Source organism: Polyodon spathula, chromosome 29 (assembly GCF_017654505.1).
Source record: "Polyodon spathula isolate WHYD16114869_AA chromosome 29, ASM1765450v1, whole genome shotgun sequence".
NCBI lineage: Eukaryota > Metazoa > Chordata > Actinopteri > Acipenseriformes > Polyodontidae > Polyodon > Polyodon spathula.
In genome coordinates this window covers 6215695-6233420 of record NC_054562.1, presented here as the reverse complement: position 1 = coordinate 6233420, position 17726 = coordinate 6215695, and the positions used below count along the sequence as shown (strand labels likewise).

At 38.6% G+C, this 17726-nt stretch overlaps 2 protein-coding genes across 5 annotated transcripts in view; one reads left to right on the top strand and one right to left on the bottom strand.

Annotated features, from left to right (window-relative positions):
• LOC121302324 (pleckstrin homology domain-containing family A member 2-like) overlaps positions 1-5362 on the top strand; it is a 30410-nt gene extending 25048 nt beyond the window's left edge. For all 4 annotated transcript variants that reach the window (XM_041232210.1, XM_041232207.1, XM_041232209.1 and 1 more), the window contains 4 exons: positions 942-1012; positions 1631-1694; positions 4391-4468; positions 4848-5362. In XM_041232210.1, coding sequence (XP_041088144.1) covers positions 942-1012; positions 1631-1694; positions 4391-4468; positions 4848-5198 — 564 coding nt within the window. In that variant the 3' untranslated portion in view covers positions 5199-5362. The remainder of the gene's footprint in view (positions 1-941; positions 1013-1630; positions 1695-4390; positions 4469-4847) is intronic.
• A 101-nt stretch (positions 5363-5463) lies between these two features.
• Positions 5464-16887, bottom strand: LOC121302326 (TM2 domain-containing protein 2-like). Its single transcript, XM_041232211.1, has 4 exons — positions 16333-16887; positions 15845-15932; positions 14131-14246; positions 5464-13076 (listed from the first exon to the last, which is right to left on the bottom strand). Exons 1-4 carry the CDS (start codon positions 16596-16598, stop codon positions 12863-12865), a joined length of 684 nt encoding a protein of 227 aa, XP_041088145.1. The 5' UTR covers positions 16599-16887; the 3' UTR covers positions 5464-12862.
• Between the last annotated feature and the right edge of the window lie 839 nt (positions 16888-17726).

Below are 17726 nucleotides of genomic sequence, written 5' to 3'. Positions count from 1 at the left end.
AAAGAAGGAAAAACTACAAACTGTTCCTGGAAAGTCTAGACGGCAGCAGGAGATTGAACGCTTAGTTAGAGAAAGGAGACAGTTGAGGAAGCAATGGAGAAAAGCAGAACAAAGTCAGAAGGAGGGACTCCCATCTGTTAGAAAGGGTCATAAAAATAAGCTTGCAACATTGCACAGAGCTGAGCGCCTATGGAAACACTACGAAAAGAAAGAGCGTGCGAGAACTAACTTTTATGAAGATCCATTCAAATTTGTAAAGAAGATATTCACCAGTGAGAAAAATGGCACACTAAAATCATCTAAGTTTGAGCTGGAGAGAGATTTGGAGGAAACATACGAATACCAAATGGAGGACTGTGCACCTAAGTGGAAAGAAGTAGAGCAAGCTGTGAAAAAAAGCAAGGGCATCATCATCTCCAGGGCCTAGTGGAGTTCCATACAGAGTGTACAGGAGTATTTCTGGAGTTCTACGAATCTAAGGAAATTGATGAAAGTGGCATGGGAAAAACAGGTTGTACCAAGAGCATGGAGCAGAGCAGATGGAGTCTTTATACCAAAAGAAAAGGATTCTACAAGCATCGGTCAGTTTCGTGTAGTCACTGTAGAACAGCCTTGCATGGCCTGTAACGCCAGCCCCAGCAGAGGGATTCAAAACAAAAGACATGGAAAAACATGCTTGGTCTCCACATTTTTTTCCCCACACATTTGTTTATTGTAGAAATACAGTACTAAGAAATAAATGGGTTCCAAAATGTCTGGTTTTAAAATTGCACCAGTTCAGGTTCACAGAAACATGAACGAGTTTACAAAAACTATTTCCAAACGGGTCTATCTTTCTAGAAACAGTGAGCGAGACCATACGCGTGCACATTACGTGGCACACAGTATTCATGAATGGAAAATTCCAAGCGCCTCATCAGTCTTGATAACTTTTGTTTCAGGACAAGGATCCCCTCCGTGTGATCCCTTTGAAGGATGTGGTGAAGGTCCATGAATGTCTTGTCAAGTCCGGGTGAGAATAAAACGTCCGTAAAACAGTTTAAAACTAGCTAGCAGCGGGACATCTTTACAGATCGGATTAAAGTTACTTTGATTTATGAGAGGAAGAAAAACTGTTCATATTTTACAGGGAAAATATAGCAACAGGTTGAGAAATAGCTTTCAGCTAATGCTGGCTACATTTATTATTATTATTATTATTATTATTATTATTATTATTATTATTATTATTATTATTATTATTATTTGGTGGCTTACAAATGTTACAGGGCACTACAAGTTTACAGTGCAAAACAATATTTAAATACAGTATAATTTACAGCAAGTGCAAAATACACTACTAGAATACAGTATAAGGAGAATCCAGTAATATTGCTCTATACATTGCATAGCAGCAATGCATTTATCGCTGTATAATTATAATCAATCAAACTTAATACAAATGTGTGATACCTTTTACAAATAAAGTACACTACTGTTTTGTACATTATCTGGGTGAAATCTGATTCCGTTCAAACCATGTGACCTTCCTACCCCACATGCTCTATTTTATTTTATGTGATAAAATCTAGTTCCACATTCTAGGGACTGCCCTCTAGTTTCTAATTTTAACCCTTTTCCCCCTTCTTAGAGATCTTCTGATGAGAGACAATCTGTTTGAAATAACAACAAGTTCTAGGGTATTTTATATTCAGGTAAGAGATTCGTCCATCCATATCTTTACAGTCATGCTAATTCTTTATGAATGCATTCCCTAGTCCAGTGGTTCTCAACCCTGGTCCTCGGGACTCACTGCCCTGCTGGTTTTTGTTCCAACCGAGCTCTTAATTGCTTAATTGAACCCTTAATGGAACCAATCAGAGCTTTCTACTTCTTTTAAAGAGTTGGAGATTTCAAGTTAAATATTACATTATATAAAGAACTTGAATTCTCCAACATTTTGTAAGCTAATCAATTAAAAAAGTCAAATTAGGCAAATTATTAGTTCAGTTAAGGGTTCAGTTGAGAGCATGTTTGGAAAGGGTTACAGCAGGACAGCGGTTCTCCAGGACCAGGGCTGAGAACCACTGCCCTAGTCTGATCATACATAAGAACATAACCATTAGCCCTGCTCCTAGTGGATGTAAGAAATATGTGGCGTTTCGTATTGATGGATTTCTTAAATGTACAAGTGTTGCAGGGGGAACAGGTTAATGGTTACACTCTGGTGTAACAGATGTACTTAGACCTGGTTCTGTTGAGGCCAGATGGGTGCTTTAAGTAAAGTATAAACACAAGTGTTGAATCAGTACAAAGAATTCACTGTTTCGAGTGCTGGTGACCATGAGAAACTGTGGATTATTTTCTTCGAGTTGTTTATCTCTTCAAGCACACCTGCGCCTTTGTTATGCTTAGTCCAAACAGTTAAAACTTTTGTCTCTCGCATTGAGGGAATGTTGTCATGAGGAGTTTGAGTTTGAAATCCCATTTATAAAGTGTCTGGTGAAGGTAGCAGCGAGGACTGTGTTTTAGATGTAGAATGTGAAAGTGGCATTCGAAAAGTTGAATGCCAAGAACAAAGGAATGTGAACCAGGAACAGAGAGTAAAGTTATTGATCATTCTGCCAAATCTAAAACCGATGAAGACCTAAATATTATTGCCAGTGATCAGCTTGAGAAGTACTCAAGGGGTGTGAGCTTGTTTCAACAATGGCTAAGTGAAAGAAATGCAAAAGCTGAGTTTATATCTAACGTCTGTATAATTGATGGAGATTTACCAAGTGATGATGAAATTGCTGTTTTTCCTGAACCTGTCCAGGAGATATGTGAATATCTGAATTTCAATTAGAAGGGGGGTGTTTATGTGGAAATGAATTTGTATAAGAAAAAAAAAAAAAATAGCAAATATGTCAAATAATGCTAAATTGTAATCACAAGCTAACATTTTAACTAACTGTTGCATAATACAATGGTGTTCGCTTTTCTTTTGAATTGTTCTGACTGTCGTTTCAACAGTTTTCTGTGATTTTGTAGCACAAACTGTGGATTTGTTAATCAACACTACGAATCCCCTTCTCTTCAAAGCCTCACAGCCGCTTTCCTTTAGAAGAGTCGTAGAATTAACGCAGAGACTGGAGCAGCAAATAGTGAATCTGAACAGCAAGTTTAAATACAGTAATAATATCTATATTCTAAATATAAAAAGGCTGGCTCCTCTACGAGGCACCTGTGGTAGGAAAAGAATTGAAAACAACCGTGATGTTTATTTGTTTCATGTGTCCATCCATCTGTGTTTACTGCAAAACAGATTTCGTTTTACACGGCTAAATGCCTTATCGCTCTTGTGAATTCATAACACCGAGACCAACGGCTGTTTTTTTATTCATTTTTTTCTCTGAGTAAAACAACATCCTGGCTAACCCTCCTGGGGCTGTGTGCGCAGATCGTTTGTTCCTTTAAATCAAATGCATGTTTGACGACGTGGAAAGATTAAGAAAACAGAATAAAAATAAAAGGCACTGACTGTGCAGAGCCACCCATCTGTGTTTACCACAGACCTACTGCCTTTCTGTAGCTTTCTGTAAAAATATTTATTAGAAGGCAGAATGTTTTCCAGAACTGTTTAAAAGTTTAAGGTTTGTCCCGCCACCCCTCCACTCATTTGCCGTTAATTCTGCCCTGCCTGTCCTCTATTAAAACCAATCTTCATAGGACTGTATATTCCCCAATGTAATTATGGGTTAGTAAAATATAAGAACAAACCTTGTTTCCCAAACAGTTCAACTAAACCAGCCTGTTCATTACCTTAATTGATTCACCTGTTAGAGTTTCTCCCAACTGCAATCATGCTTTAAATGGACTTTAAAGTTTTTCCACGAGTTTGATGTCAGTACTTTATGTCGCTAGTTGTGCGTTACCAGACTAGAATCACGTTTTCTTTACATCTGTAATTAAGCTGTGCCGCTGAAAATATCTTAGTAATCAGATCCAGTGGAATTTGACAAACAAACAACAAATATATATGTACTTTGTTTTCTTTATCAGATTAAGTGCTTGATGTAAATAAATAAATAAATAGATAGATAGATTTCCCTTATCAAGGTTTGCCACAGTCAGTTTGCGTGGTAATTTTCCTGTTTTCCTGTGGTTGTAGTCTGCACAGTTTACCATGGTTTGCCATGTTTTTTTAATATGATACCACTCTGAGCTTTACCATACCTCCACTATGAACATTGTCTAAGGGTTTGTCTTTATCTGTAATTACTAAATCATGTAAGGATTACTATGCAAGAAGCCGTGACCATGTGACTTGCCATGTGATCGAATGTGCAAGATATGGCTTAGAAATGTTAGCTGGATGGAAGTTAGCTGTAAGTCTTTTTTGCAGTCATTTGTATGTTGTGCTTTGCAGGCAGACAGTCCTGAAGACATGCACAGCTGGATCAAGGCAATCTCAGAAGCAAGACGGTCACCTCGGCGTTTTGGAAAGGTAAAGTAGCTACATTTATTTATTTACTTTTCAAACAAGCTGATACAATATCTGTGAAGTGATGTACAATCTATTTTATTAGGAAGAAAACCTTGTTGACTGTCCAGCTTTACATTCCCCACAGTTAGTTTTGCATTGCATTACTGAGCCACGCAAGCATGTTCATGGTACAGCAGTACATTCTTAAAATTGGCATACTGTACACTAATTAAGCTAATTTGTCTGGTATTAAGTGCTCTATAGCTATGAATGCAGACGAACCATGCTTTTTAGCACAGTGGTTGAGACACAGTCTTGTGGCATTCGCCAGTTCGCGCCCAGCCCTGTTCCATAGAATCTAACTGACAGTAGAATATAAAATGATGTTTTGTCTTTGCAGGAGGCAAGCTTCAGCCGAGGGTCCTCGCTGTACAGCAAGAACGAAGCCTCGTCCTCCAGCTCCCGTTTCAGACGAGGGGGCGAGGAGAAGCCGCTCCTTGTGAAGTCTTCCTCCGTGGCCCCATCCTGGCAGCCCTGGACCCCAGTCCCTTCGGCCGTCAAAACAGAGATTTCTGTCGTGAAGGAGACGGCAGGGCAGTTCAGCTCGTTGCCCTTTGACCTGGGCTCACAACAGAAGGAGCTGGACTTGCAGGGCAAGCGGCGACGGCACCGATCCCAGCCACAGGCCCCTAGCGACAAGGTCTTCCCTTTCAACCTGGACGATGATAGCATCCGGACCACCGATGTCTAGGGAAGAAGGAATGCACAGGTTCCTGTTGTATTTGAAGTTACTCCTTGATCAACCACGAACATGTTTGTCAAAAAAGTGCCCTTTTAAAATAAGCGATAAGTGCTAAGTGTTTAAAGGATGGATAATTGTATAGACAATATAATAAAAAAAAAAAAATGGCAATATCATAGCAGCTTTTTCCAAGGTTGCAGCTACCAAATCAATATCATAAATCTGGCATACATTTCTACTCAATGCAGTGGTCCACAGGTTATAGCAAGCATGTCTTTTTATTTAAAACATATCTGGTAGTACACTAGGGTAAAGCAATGTGGGTCCGAGCCCTGCTTTAAACTAGAGTTGGTCATTTCAACTAAAAATCTTCCCTATTTACAAACCAGCTGCCTCCTCTGCTGACTTTCATGCTTTGGAGCTGGTAACAAAATGAAAATCCATGTCTGCTATAACCTCTGTTACTTTCAAAACTGCACATTTGAAACCTAAATAGAGTCGAAATGCACAACAGGTAAGATTTACTGAATTATTTTGCTGGCTACAGCCTCTTTAAACATAAGCACCCAGGCGTCTTTATAGTTAGTTATACTGGGGAACCAGCGTATCGAAGGAAGCCTATGGCAGAGTTGACCCTTTTTGGTTTTGAATTTGCTTGTGCACACTGAACACTCCGCGCACCTCTCTGTGTCTGTCAGTCTTTACAGCAGCACCAGTGAAAAAACCCCATTGAACTAGGAAACTGTTCTAACTAAAGTGTAGGAAAATGTTGACCCTTATCTGTGCTACTTTAAGATACTCATTGATTTCTGTGTTTCTGGAAGATTCAAAGGCACTGACACTGTTGTCTAGCTGAAATCAGACCTACAGCAGAGGAAGTTGAATCGTAACCTTTAATTCTACAAATCTGGAATTAACAAATACCATACAAAAAGCTCTATGCCACATAAGGGCTCTATTAATGACGTGGTTTTCATTTAAGAATGTTGTTTAGCATCACTCCCAGGTAGAGTTATTCAGTCATGTTAGAGTTGCATCGGTTTCCTTGACTACAGTCCCACTCAGCATTAATTAAATACAATTTAACAAGCAGTGCTTAGAAACCAGTAGCACGAGCGGTCAGCCACAGTCACAGTTCACTGTCTTTTACACTCAGAAAATGCACAGGTGTCTAGTCAATTCATTTAAAAGCTTTAAAAGGAAGTCAAATTACATGTTTGGTCGGCCACGTTCTAGATCCTCTGAGTAGACCTTGCAGTTACAGCACATAATGGCTCGACTATACAGCGAATAGACCTCAACACACATGCATTAGAGTACCACTGTCACAGCCTCCATGTCAGTCTTACACAGGACAGCCTAATATTCTTGTATTTCATTGAATATACCATTTCTTGGAAGATGGGTGCCTGTAAGGTGGGAAAATTGGAATTACAATTTTTATAAAATATGTAGGCAACATATTAAACATAACTTTACAGGTATGAAGTGCATTGATAACATAAGGGGTCAAACATTCTTTGCCTGCAATTATCTTTGTTGATATACTATTTTACACTGATAACTGATGTTGCAATTACAGCCTTTTATATATTGACAACAGTGTACAATATTATATGTGGAAGTTTGACCCCTGTGATATTCATACATTTCTTACTCAGGTCTGTTTAACATAAAACTAAGGTTTAAAACAAAGAGGATATTGTATTGAAGAGAATGCAAGTATACAGGCTACACTAAATGCTGTAATGAAATAGTGTTTGTCCTCTTGCTTCTTAGTGAGACAATTGGCAATAGATATTTTTGTGGAGATGCAAGACTGGGGGCATCTTTACACTTAGAGAAGAGCTTGATGAAGGAAAGTTAGTACAGGCACGATAAACCAGATGGATACAGAATTACATATAGAATTTTGAAAGATGTTACCTATCAGTTCTGTTCAAATTGTCTTCAATTTCTTACCTTTTTGACATAAATGAAAAAAAAAACCCAGACCGCTATTACAGTACAGGAAAGAAAATTCTGTTCAAAACAGCTGAATTGACACATCACAGGAAATCACCTTGAACCCTACAATTCCAAATGTGCCTTTTTTAAAAAAATTAAAATAACTTGATAAAGTGTATTCTTTGTTTGTAATACCGTAAAATGGGTTTTAAAATGTAATTGTGCCAAAGACTGTTGACAAATCGTGTACACATTACTGAAACCTGTTGATTAATACGTAGGTTAAGAACCTTTTGCTTTTTAAGTGTTTTGTAGTGCATCGATTAGAAGAAATCCTACTGCTCTTTTGCTAAAAAAAAAAAAGAAAAAAGAAAAAAATGTAATATATAGTAACTGAAAAAATGTGAAAAAGACACATTAAAGTGTGCTTAATGTTTAGCTTTGCTTTCACTGTGTTATTCTGCATTACACAGCAGAGAAAGTGACTGACTCACTTAGTTATACAGGGAACCCAAATCCCATATATTTTTAGCATTTGAACCAATTTATACAGTACTCTTCATTAGCCTGGTTACTTATTGTAGTATGGTTTAGCTGGCATATGTTTGTTTACCACTAGAGGGCTCCAGCGACACTGATTTTTATAATACCTGCACATTATTTTAGGTTGCTTGATCATTTCCATTTGAAGAATTTGTTGTACAAAGGGGTCACACATTCCCATTGCCAAGAATTTAAACTTTTCTTATTAGTTTTCCTAACCTTATTTTCACTTTTAACACAGGCAAAGCCAATTTATCAATAAAGGCACTGACGTTTTCATTTAGCAATTGGATTCAGCAAGAAGTTTGTTAATTCCTTATTTCTTGTGAAAGGGGCTTTGCCCCAATGTGGTAAAAAGTTAGTTCTGAAATCTTGAGAAGATAACCCAATGACGAAACTAGGGGTTTTGATCACAGTCAATTAGGGACAAAGTCTAGCTGCAGACTTTAACAAAGCTTTCAGGGTTACTACTGCACTGCAGTGTCATTTTGCATTTAACATGAGCGCTAACTGACACGGGTACCTGCAGCACAGCAGTTAGAAAATACGGCAGCATGTTTTATCATTTAAAATTTCAACTGCATAATGATTATGTGAGCTGGTTAAATATACTACTGCAAATAAAGGTCTGGAGAACAGATTTTTGGGACAGTTAAGAATCGGGAAAGACTTGGAAAAAAATGACATATATCTTGAGGAGTAAGGCTGTTACGAAAACATACCAGAACACGTAAACCAAATAGTAAAGGTAGGGGAATTATTATTATTATTATTATTATTATTATTATTATTTTAAATATCAGTATTACACCCAAGGGAGGAAAAAGAAAACTTCAAAACGCTATCCCCCTGAGGTTCCCTCCAACACTGTTTTCATGCCCTGACATGAGCAATTCCAATCTGCTGGCAATGTTCCTAGGAACAGATACTGCTGTATGTGATCTGAGTAGATTTCCTGGATTCGCTGGAGACAGTTCTTTGTAAAAATACGCAGGGGAGACTGAGAAGGAGAAAGAAGAAAAACAATCTTAGGCTTCCTGCAGGTAGAACGAGCAGAAACCAGACATTCATCAAGGTTCAAACACTTTCGCCAGCCATTGTACTGGTTTAACACATTCAGTGTTTGCCAGCCATCCTGACAAGTCCTCGGCATTGTATCTGCTTAATTCTGGAACGGAACTGAGCACTCACTATAGGATCCCCAGTTTCCAAAGTCCAAGAGATATGTTACAATAAAATTGATCCCTGCCCTGCTCCACAGTATGGTGGATGGCAGTGTTTTAAGTCCACCTCTGCATGAACACTGACTCCCGGGCACTGTGCGTTTAAATATGCTGCCCTCTCCCCCACTGGGATTGTCTCCCAAAGGAGATCGAGGGCGTGTGAATGATTTTCAGATCTTAAAATACTTCAAAGTTTAATTTGCTGTTACAGTGTTAGTAAACATGGCAAACGGCGATCTAAGCAAAGACAATAAAATCATACAGGTAAGAACACATAACATGTTATCAAACAGGGAAGAAATAAATACAGCAGACTGAACCTCAAACCCTGGTAATTCAAACTGACCTATAATCTATACCATGCTATTATAGTGAAACTTAAATTTCATAATTGTATGATCGTTATGTCAAACCTTTATAGCTGTCTGTTGCTGATGAAATAGAAGCATGAAAAAACAGAATGAAACTAATCGAAATGAGCCGTTACATATTCTTAGTTTCTTTCTAGTTTTAAAAATTATGTAACGTATCTCTTATGAAAAGTGAGCCTGTTAGTTCTGATCACAACCTAACTGGACAACCTAATTCAATGCCACTATAGTCTATAGTGGAGGTAATAATAGGGAAACATTTAGAACTTCAAAATGCTCAATCAGAATTCTCAGGTAAAACTATAAGGAACTAAATGAAGATAACAAACTTTAGACGCATGCCTTCAGTACACTGAAGAAGGCACTGGCTGAAATTTCGTCAGACGTTTCAAAACATTGCATGTTTCATACTTTTTTTTTTTTTTTTTTTTTACATATGCAGTAGTAAAAACACAGTATTCGTAAAAGAATGGCATCCACCTATGCTAAAGGTTATAAAAATATGTATCAGAAGTAAGGAATCACTCAAATGCAGAGCAGAGACCCACTATGCTGTCAGCAAAGATATACAGTATAAGCTGTCAGGTAAGGGGAGGGATTTCACTTTGAGCACAAGAAACAGTAGTGCCTTAAGCTACTTTGAAACCCCTAACATCCCTCAAGACACTTTACAAGTTGAAAGGCCATTTTGTCACATGATTTTAATTCAATGGAAGTCAGTTTAGTTAATGTTCTACACTGATAATCAAATGTTGCAAAACAGATTTACAACTAGACGATTTATTCAAATTTGTAGGTAGCCTGCCAAAAAAATTTATTAAAAAATGCAACTGTGGCACATGTGTTATTAGGTTCCTTGTTGTTGTACTTTAACCCATGGTTAATAAATGAATAAGAGCTGTGTGTAAGACAGTGGTTAATCTGGAATCTGGAGCTGGAGAGCCCAGTGCCCAACCCACAGGGTCTTCCTTATTGTTGGTCCTTCAAATTGAATCAGTCTAAAACCAATAGCTTCAAATCAATATATACCCTATGAACCTATATTTTTTTATAACCTATGAGCCTATATTTTTATTATATTTCATATTGTAATATTTTAGGAGAATCTTGTGGAAGTCTTTCTCTTTCTGATATATTATTTAGTGTCTACCCTCACGGAAGACGATTCTTCAGCTGGGATAACAAGGATTTATTTTATATTTGCGGAGTAATGTTTTAATGTTTTCTTAAAAGAGTCCATAAGTTTTGTGATCAGGGACCAAGTTCAGACTTGGTGGTGGTCTGAGGAGCTGGGTAAACTAACTACAAAATAGGTAAATAAAAAGCCCCTTGACTGGGACTTTACATGCCAGCTGGGCGAGATACCTGCAAACACGTGTGCCAATTCCTTAGTCCCCTTCAGCAGCTGGAATTTATAATAGCAGGGTTTAGCAGTCTGGACAAAGCCAAATCTCCTATAAAGGTAACTTACTATTCACTCAGCTTACTAAACTAAAAGCATTTATCGCCTTTTGATAATCAGTATATCTCTTTTAAAAACAAGTTGGACAGTTTTGTGGCCAATGATAAACTTTATCATATAGGAATACCACTATTTTGCCTCTCTCTCCATCTCTTTCTCACACTCACACACACACAATATAACCTAATCCCACCCTCTCCTTCTCCCATTTAGACACGCAATTGAATTTGGAAAACAGGCGAGATTATCGACATTCCTGGTAACTGCTCAAGGGGTCGTTAGGGTGAGCGTTGTAAGAGCGGCTCAAACTTACCCCATCAGCTGTCAAACTCCCCAGAATGAGATTTTAACTATCTGTGTACATAAATACAACATTTATGCTTGCCTCCGAATTTATGTGCAGTTTCTATTTTATTTTTTTTGTTCCAGCAATAATCTTTTATTTTAAAGAATAAGGGCTACCTGGGCAACTTCACTTACCAATTAATTTTTTTCTTCAGTAAAACTGTTTAAAAAGCGTTTTTAGACTTTTTGCGATGAACTGATCACGTCTTAAAATCAGTTTTTATAGGTGAAGTTTGGACATTTAACTATGAGGGCATGCTGTTTTTTTTTTTTTGAAATAGTGACTTAAATACAAATTGTTCATGCAACGACACAGTCTGATTAAAACTTACACTCATCGTTCGTATTATTATTTTTATAGAACTTTGTTTTTCAGCATTTAAATTCAACATGGTTCTAAGATGGTTAGCTTCATGCATTTTTTTTGCGACTGTGGTGGACTCACGACTGTTAAAGAAAAGACAGGCGCCCTGCCCGGAGAGCTGTGATCCGTCTCTGTGTGCCCGTCCCCAGCCCTTGCTATTACGGGGAAGTGAAGGATGACTGTGGGTGTTGCATTGTCTGCAGCTCCGGGGAAGGTGACATCTGCGTCCGCGGTTTGGGGGGGTCTGCGGTGAAGGGATGCAATCTTCCCGCCAGGCAGGCACCATCACCGGGGCTCGTGTGTGTGCTCCTCCACCGGGCAGGTATGCGGCAGCGACGGGAGGACCTACCCTAGTACCTGCCGCTTGAAAGCCGAGAACAGACGAGCCGTGTTGAACAGTATCCCACCCGTGATTCTCATACAGAAGAGCCCTGTTCAAATATGCTGTTCATAACCCATTGGCTTCCAGTGAACTGAATTTAAAAGCATGATCTTTACTTACGAAGTTGCCTATTTCATTGAGCTCCCAATTCCTTACATCCTTGTACTGTAAGAGCAGCCAATGTAACCCCAGGAACCTGACTGAAAAGTTGCGTTTCCAGGGCCTTCAGCAGCCTCACTTTAGATCATGTTTTTCCCTGCAGTTTGTCGGCATGGCTGAAATAGTTTTCTTTTAAATGTACCCTTTTCTTAGGCAGCAGCTACAGCTTTTTGAGTTGACCCTTTGAAGCATCCTGTAATGCTTATGTATGAAGGACGCTCCATAAATGAAACTGGTACTATATGGTAATGGAAGGTGCTTAATAGGAGTTGGGGGGGGAGGGGGGGATTCAAGACTTGTAGACCTATGTCAAGATATGCCTTTTGTTCCTCTGAAATGTAAAATAAACATTTTAAAACTTAACAAAAATAAATAAATAATCAGACTGTATCAGAGAGTCAGCAATGGTAAAACGAATGGGAATGCAGGTCGTCAAGAGAGACAACAGCTAGTGAAAGGTTAGAGAGGCCTGTCAAGTCTGCAACGTGTGTGACAATTTTAGATATACGTCCTAATAAACTGGGATGGCAGCTTTTGTTGCGACAAACCATTTATCGTGTTTCTCCTTGAACCCAGTGTTACAGCTAGGTTGGGTGTGGAGCCACAAGCAGGTAGAGTGACTCGCCCCAGTTCTCACAGTAGAGCTGTTGGCCCCCAGTTTCATTTACAGATAACATATTCAGCTTTTTCATAATGAACGTTCAGATCATTTTCAATTGTTCATCGTTTCTCCTCTGTCTGTTCGGGGCTGCTGATCCATTCTCTCCAGTGTATGCATGTTGTTTTGTACACAGTTAGGGCTTGTAAAGTTCCTGATAAATAGAAGCCTCCACCAGCTGATCCAGTTCACAACTCCGTCCTCATTCTAGTTTAGTTTTTAGTAAAATGTGCAGCAATTGCTGCCGTCGCTGGGCATGAGTCCTCCGGTGATCAGCAAGATGAGATCCACAAACCACCAGATGCCCAAGCCTCCGAGCGTCAGCAGCTTCCCCACAGCGGTGCCAGTGTGACCCAGGCAGAACCGGTCCACTCCAAAACAGCCCAGGAAAAAGGAGTACAGCAGGGTGGTTATGAAGTAATGTCCCGTGTACCTGAAATGAAAACGGCAACAATCACAATATTAAAAAAAAACACACAATGACCAACATCGTGGTCGCCAAACTGAGAAAAGGAACAGGAGGAAACTAAATTGCATACATTTTTTATTCATCTGAGTTATGCTTAACAACCAACTTGAAAATATTTCGTTATGATCACAGAATTATTTATTTGTAAAGAATGGTTTAAGTTTGACTTGGCTGGAAAACAAAAGAACAATTCAAATCCTTTTATAGTAATATATCTATTAACATGAAACCCCATCAAATTACCTATGAAAGAAAGGACAGAAATCTTCTGTACCACAGAATGTGTTATTTACTTCAAACTTAATGTATGCAGTTTTTCTTCATTATGTAATTCGTACACATTTCTTTTGAACACCTGATATACCAAGCAGTGTTTCTTCAACTATTTGACTATTTCTCCCAGCAAACAGATTCAAGTCACTTTTGACAAAGCAAAAACTGAGGTCAAACTGGGCTGCTGATGTAGCTAGTTCAGTTTATGCACAGAGTAGCTCAAGTGAACCGTTTACAAATCTAATTTCACTGAGGTAAATATTCCACCATGCAGAATGACAGTACACTGAATGTCTCCCTCTAATGCTCAACTCAAGTCAAAACCAAGGAATGGAAGTGCTGCTTCCTTTTAAGTACATGCATAAAATACAGTGATACTAATGTATCCACTCACTACAAAACAGATGTATCAAAAGACTGCTGATCAAGAATCCATACTGTTATAATACAAAAAAAAAAAAAATTGTAAGAATATTTGTCGCCACCAGACAACAAACATTCAGCTGGGTGTTATCGCACAAACTTTTATCACTTTTTGCAAAAGCTCCTAGTCAGGGGACCCAAAATGCTACCTACAAAATCAGGCACTAGAATTCTGTAAAAATTCCAGCTAGCTTTATTCAAGAACATTACATAAGCTTATCGTAGATTCTCTGACTTGTGCACATTTGGTTTTGTAACATGACATTTTACCCTTTTATTGCACACAAGAGATTGCGATACACTTCTGCAATGAAATACTTACTTGATGCATGGCTTGTTTCCTCGTCGAAACTCTCTCTCTCCAGCACACTCAATCCCATACAGTGCTCTGCACACTACCTCTGAATGCTCAACATCTCTGTATGCTTGCCCTCCAAACTACAGAATCAAAAAGGAAAAAAATAAATCAAAGCAAAAAACAGACAGACCTGTGTTACTGACTATGTGACGTCATAGCCATGGCGATACCTCAGGACAGTGCAGTGCGCAGAAATAGAAATTTGACCGCTATTGGGGGGGCATATTAAACTATATATATGTGTGTGTGTGTGTGTGCTGATATGGTTATATAAATAAATACCATTACACTGGTACTCGCTATTTCAATGAAAGTCCAGACACTGTGGAGCTTATTAACACTGAAACATTTCTGAAGTTGCAACTGTAACAGGTAGAGTGGCCAAAAGCAACAATAGGGTGAATACATCAGGATACAGAAGTCCCAGGTCGTGTTCTTTACAGACCTTCATAAGTTCTGGCAAAGAAATTGCATTGTCCGATTACCGAGCGTTAAAACAGGCTCAATGTGGCGTGCAAATAAATCGTACTGCATTTCAGGAGCTCTTAAATTCTTGACTCAGCTTCACAAGTGCCTTCCCTATACTAACAGTCTTCAAGACAGGTCGCAGGTTGGAGAATTTCTCTATGTTTCTGAAATAAATTATTCTGTCAATCTCACTTATTGAAGCATCAAGCTGAAAATTAGGTCTAGCTCTGAAGTTAGAAATAGAGTTTATTTCTGTCCCTAGTCTAACCTTTGAGTAGCATGTGCATGACGTCACCAAAGGGTCATTTTTCCACTCACATAACATTGCCCGACTACGACCTATTCTTTCTCTACCTAATGCAGAGAAGCCAGCGTACGCTTTTGTCTCACTCCATCTCTATTATTGCAATGCTTTGCTTGTTGGTGTCTCAAAAAATGCTCTCCTCAGCTACAGTATGTTCAGAACCTCTGCTCGCATCATAATTAGATCTAAATCCTGGGAGGACACAGAACGCCTGTTCTGGTATCCCTGTATCGCACTGGCTGTCAGTTAAGAGTAGGATTTGATTTGAAAATGTTATTGTTGACCTATAAGGCCTTGAATGGTTTGGCTCCAAGTTACATTTCAGACCTATTAGCCAATTACATTCCTGCATGCAACTTGCAATCTGCAGCCTCTGGACTTTTAGGTCTTCCCATGGTAATAAAGAACTCTGGAAGTGCTGGCATTTTCGCCTATTTAAATGTTATTTGTTTGTATGTGTTTAATTGTAAACGCACCTTGTGATGTTTTACATAAAAAGGCAATATATAAAATAGATTATTATTACCTGCTTTTTTTTTTATAGTCACATCATATACACTGGAACCCAGGTGCATGCAGGAATTGGAACACCTCAGCTCGTGTACTGTGTTTTTGCAGTATTCTATACATACAAGCTGGAATTGAATACTGTGCCACCTTGTTCAGTAACAAATTCAAGTTTGACAGAATTTTGTAACCAGATTTTTTCATGAAATTTTTTGTTTTTGATCAAGTGAACATTTTTAAGCAGTTTATGCTTAAAATAAGAATCTAAATGAACGCTGTTGTAGTTGGCATTTGTTTAACATTTACAAAATTATAAAACAGTTTAAATGCATGCATGGTTATTCAGAATACATGCCCACTTACTATTATGTACAGTAGTATACATCGTTTCACCCATACCTTTACACAGCCATGGCCAAGTTCATTCCTAGCAGTTGCATTTCCAGCATGATCCACTGGCTCGTCACACTCTATAAACTCATCTGGCCTTGGAGGTAATCACACATCAAAATGGTCTGTGTTTACCTTTGTCTAAAGATCCACACCTGAAATAATCTTAAACCACCAACATTCACAAGCATGCCTTTGATGTATGATTTATTACATAGGGCACCCTGCAGATTAAATTGTGGTGTTATTCGGGGATGGGAAACAAGGATCTAGTGGTCTGATAAATCCTGATTTTTCAAGTAGTTTAACAAGACACATCTGAGCTTGTTTCCTATACAACATATCTAAATCAAGCTCCTAATAATAATACCTGGAATGAGTGAATCTCCTACCGTATAGGAATCGCATCTCCATCCCTGCTGTTTCGAGAATAAGGGCTTTTGCTGGCAACTGGGCAGATTCCAACTGACCAAAAAACTTAAGAACTTAATACTTACAGGTAGCTGCACAGAACCAAGGGTGAATATGGGTCACTGTACTCCCACGTGTCTGACCCGTCGCTCGGCGTGGTATTTGGGGAAGCCGCGGTGTCATTCTCCGGGTCACCCGGTCCTGATGAAGTTCCGCGGGTGCCATCTCTGAAAGCAGCCGCTGTCGTTGTATTTTGGGAATAAATTCCACCTAAACACTGCAGCAACAGGACAGCCGCGAACAACAAAACCTGACCGCACAGCAAAATGTAATTCACAGAAACCCGAAACATATTTGCTTTCCTACTGAATTAAAAAAAAAAAAAAAAAAGGCTGGCCCTACAGTTTCGAGGCTAAAAAGCAAATCAAAACAGCAATCTCCAGGCTGCTCCCACAGCGGAAGTACGGTCAACGTCAACAAACTCTTCTCGGCTGACTGCAAAATTGAATTTTAAATATTTAAAAAAAAAAAAAAAACGTCAATAAAATGTTCGCGCAAAAAAATAGTCCTTTTAACCGAGCTCTGGAATTAAGTCCCCATTATTACAGGTACAGCACAGTTCGACCCACAGACGATGTGTTGTAAGTAGGCGGAGAAATTAGTCTATAGGCGCGGTTTTAAAAATCAAATATGAATATTCATGATATATAGTTAAGGCACAAAACATTCGTTGATATTGACATTTCGAACAAAAACGGTGTTGGGTTATTATTATTATTATTATTATTATTATTATTATTATTATTATTATTATTATTATTTTAATACTTCAATCGGCACAGAGGAGCATTCCATTTGGTAACAAATCTAAGAAAGATCTTTGAAAAAAAAGTTCAAACAGGACTGTCTGCTGCCAGGTAGGTTTTCTGAGTGCATATAAGGTTATACGTAAACAGACAAGCACCAGTAAATTATGGAAGATGCTATTGACACCCATGTGGCGATAGACAATAATGCTATTGACACGCCTTTCAGAAGACAAGAATCACGTCCACCTAGACTCGGGAGTTTCAAGTTAGTGCTCATAACCGCATGCAATCACAGTCCCCCCAATCTTTACAATCACGTGTCTCGCAAGCCAGTCTACATGTTACAGCTATAATAATGCAAGCTGCGTACGTATTTGAGGGGCAAATGCGTGTTATATGCTGATGTCCATGTTATTAACCCATTGGCCGCTAGGAGGCGATCCATTAGGTATTTAAAAGAGAAAGTTTGATGCTATGAAGATTACACACTATCCTTGAAAGTATTAATACAGTACTGTATATTCAATAAATAAAAGCACTTTTGTGTCTCCGTGGGCGAGAGCCATTTCATAAACTGTTCTGGTGACAGCGCCAGTCTTACTGTTATAAAAAAATACACTTGAAAGAATTTTCTGCTCCTGTATTTCCTTTAGAAATGGATGATGTGGTGT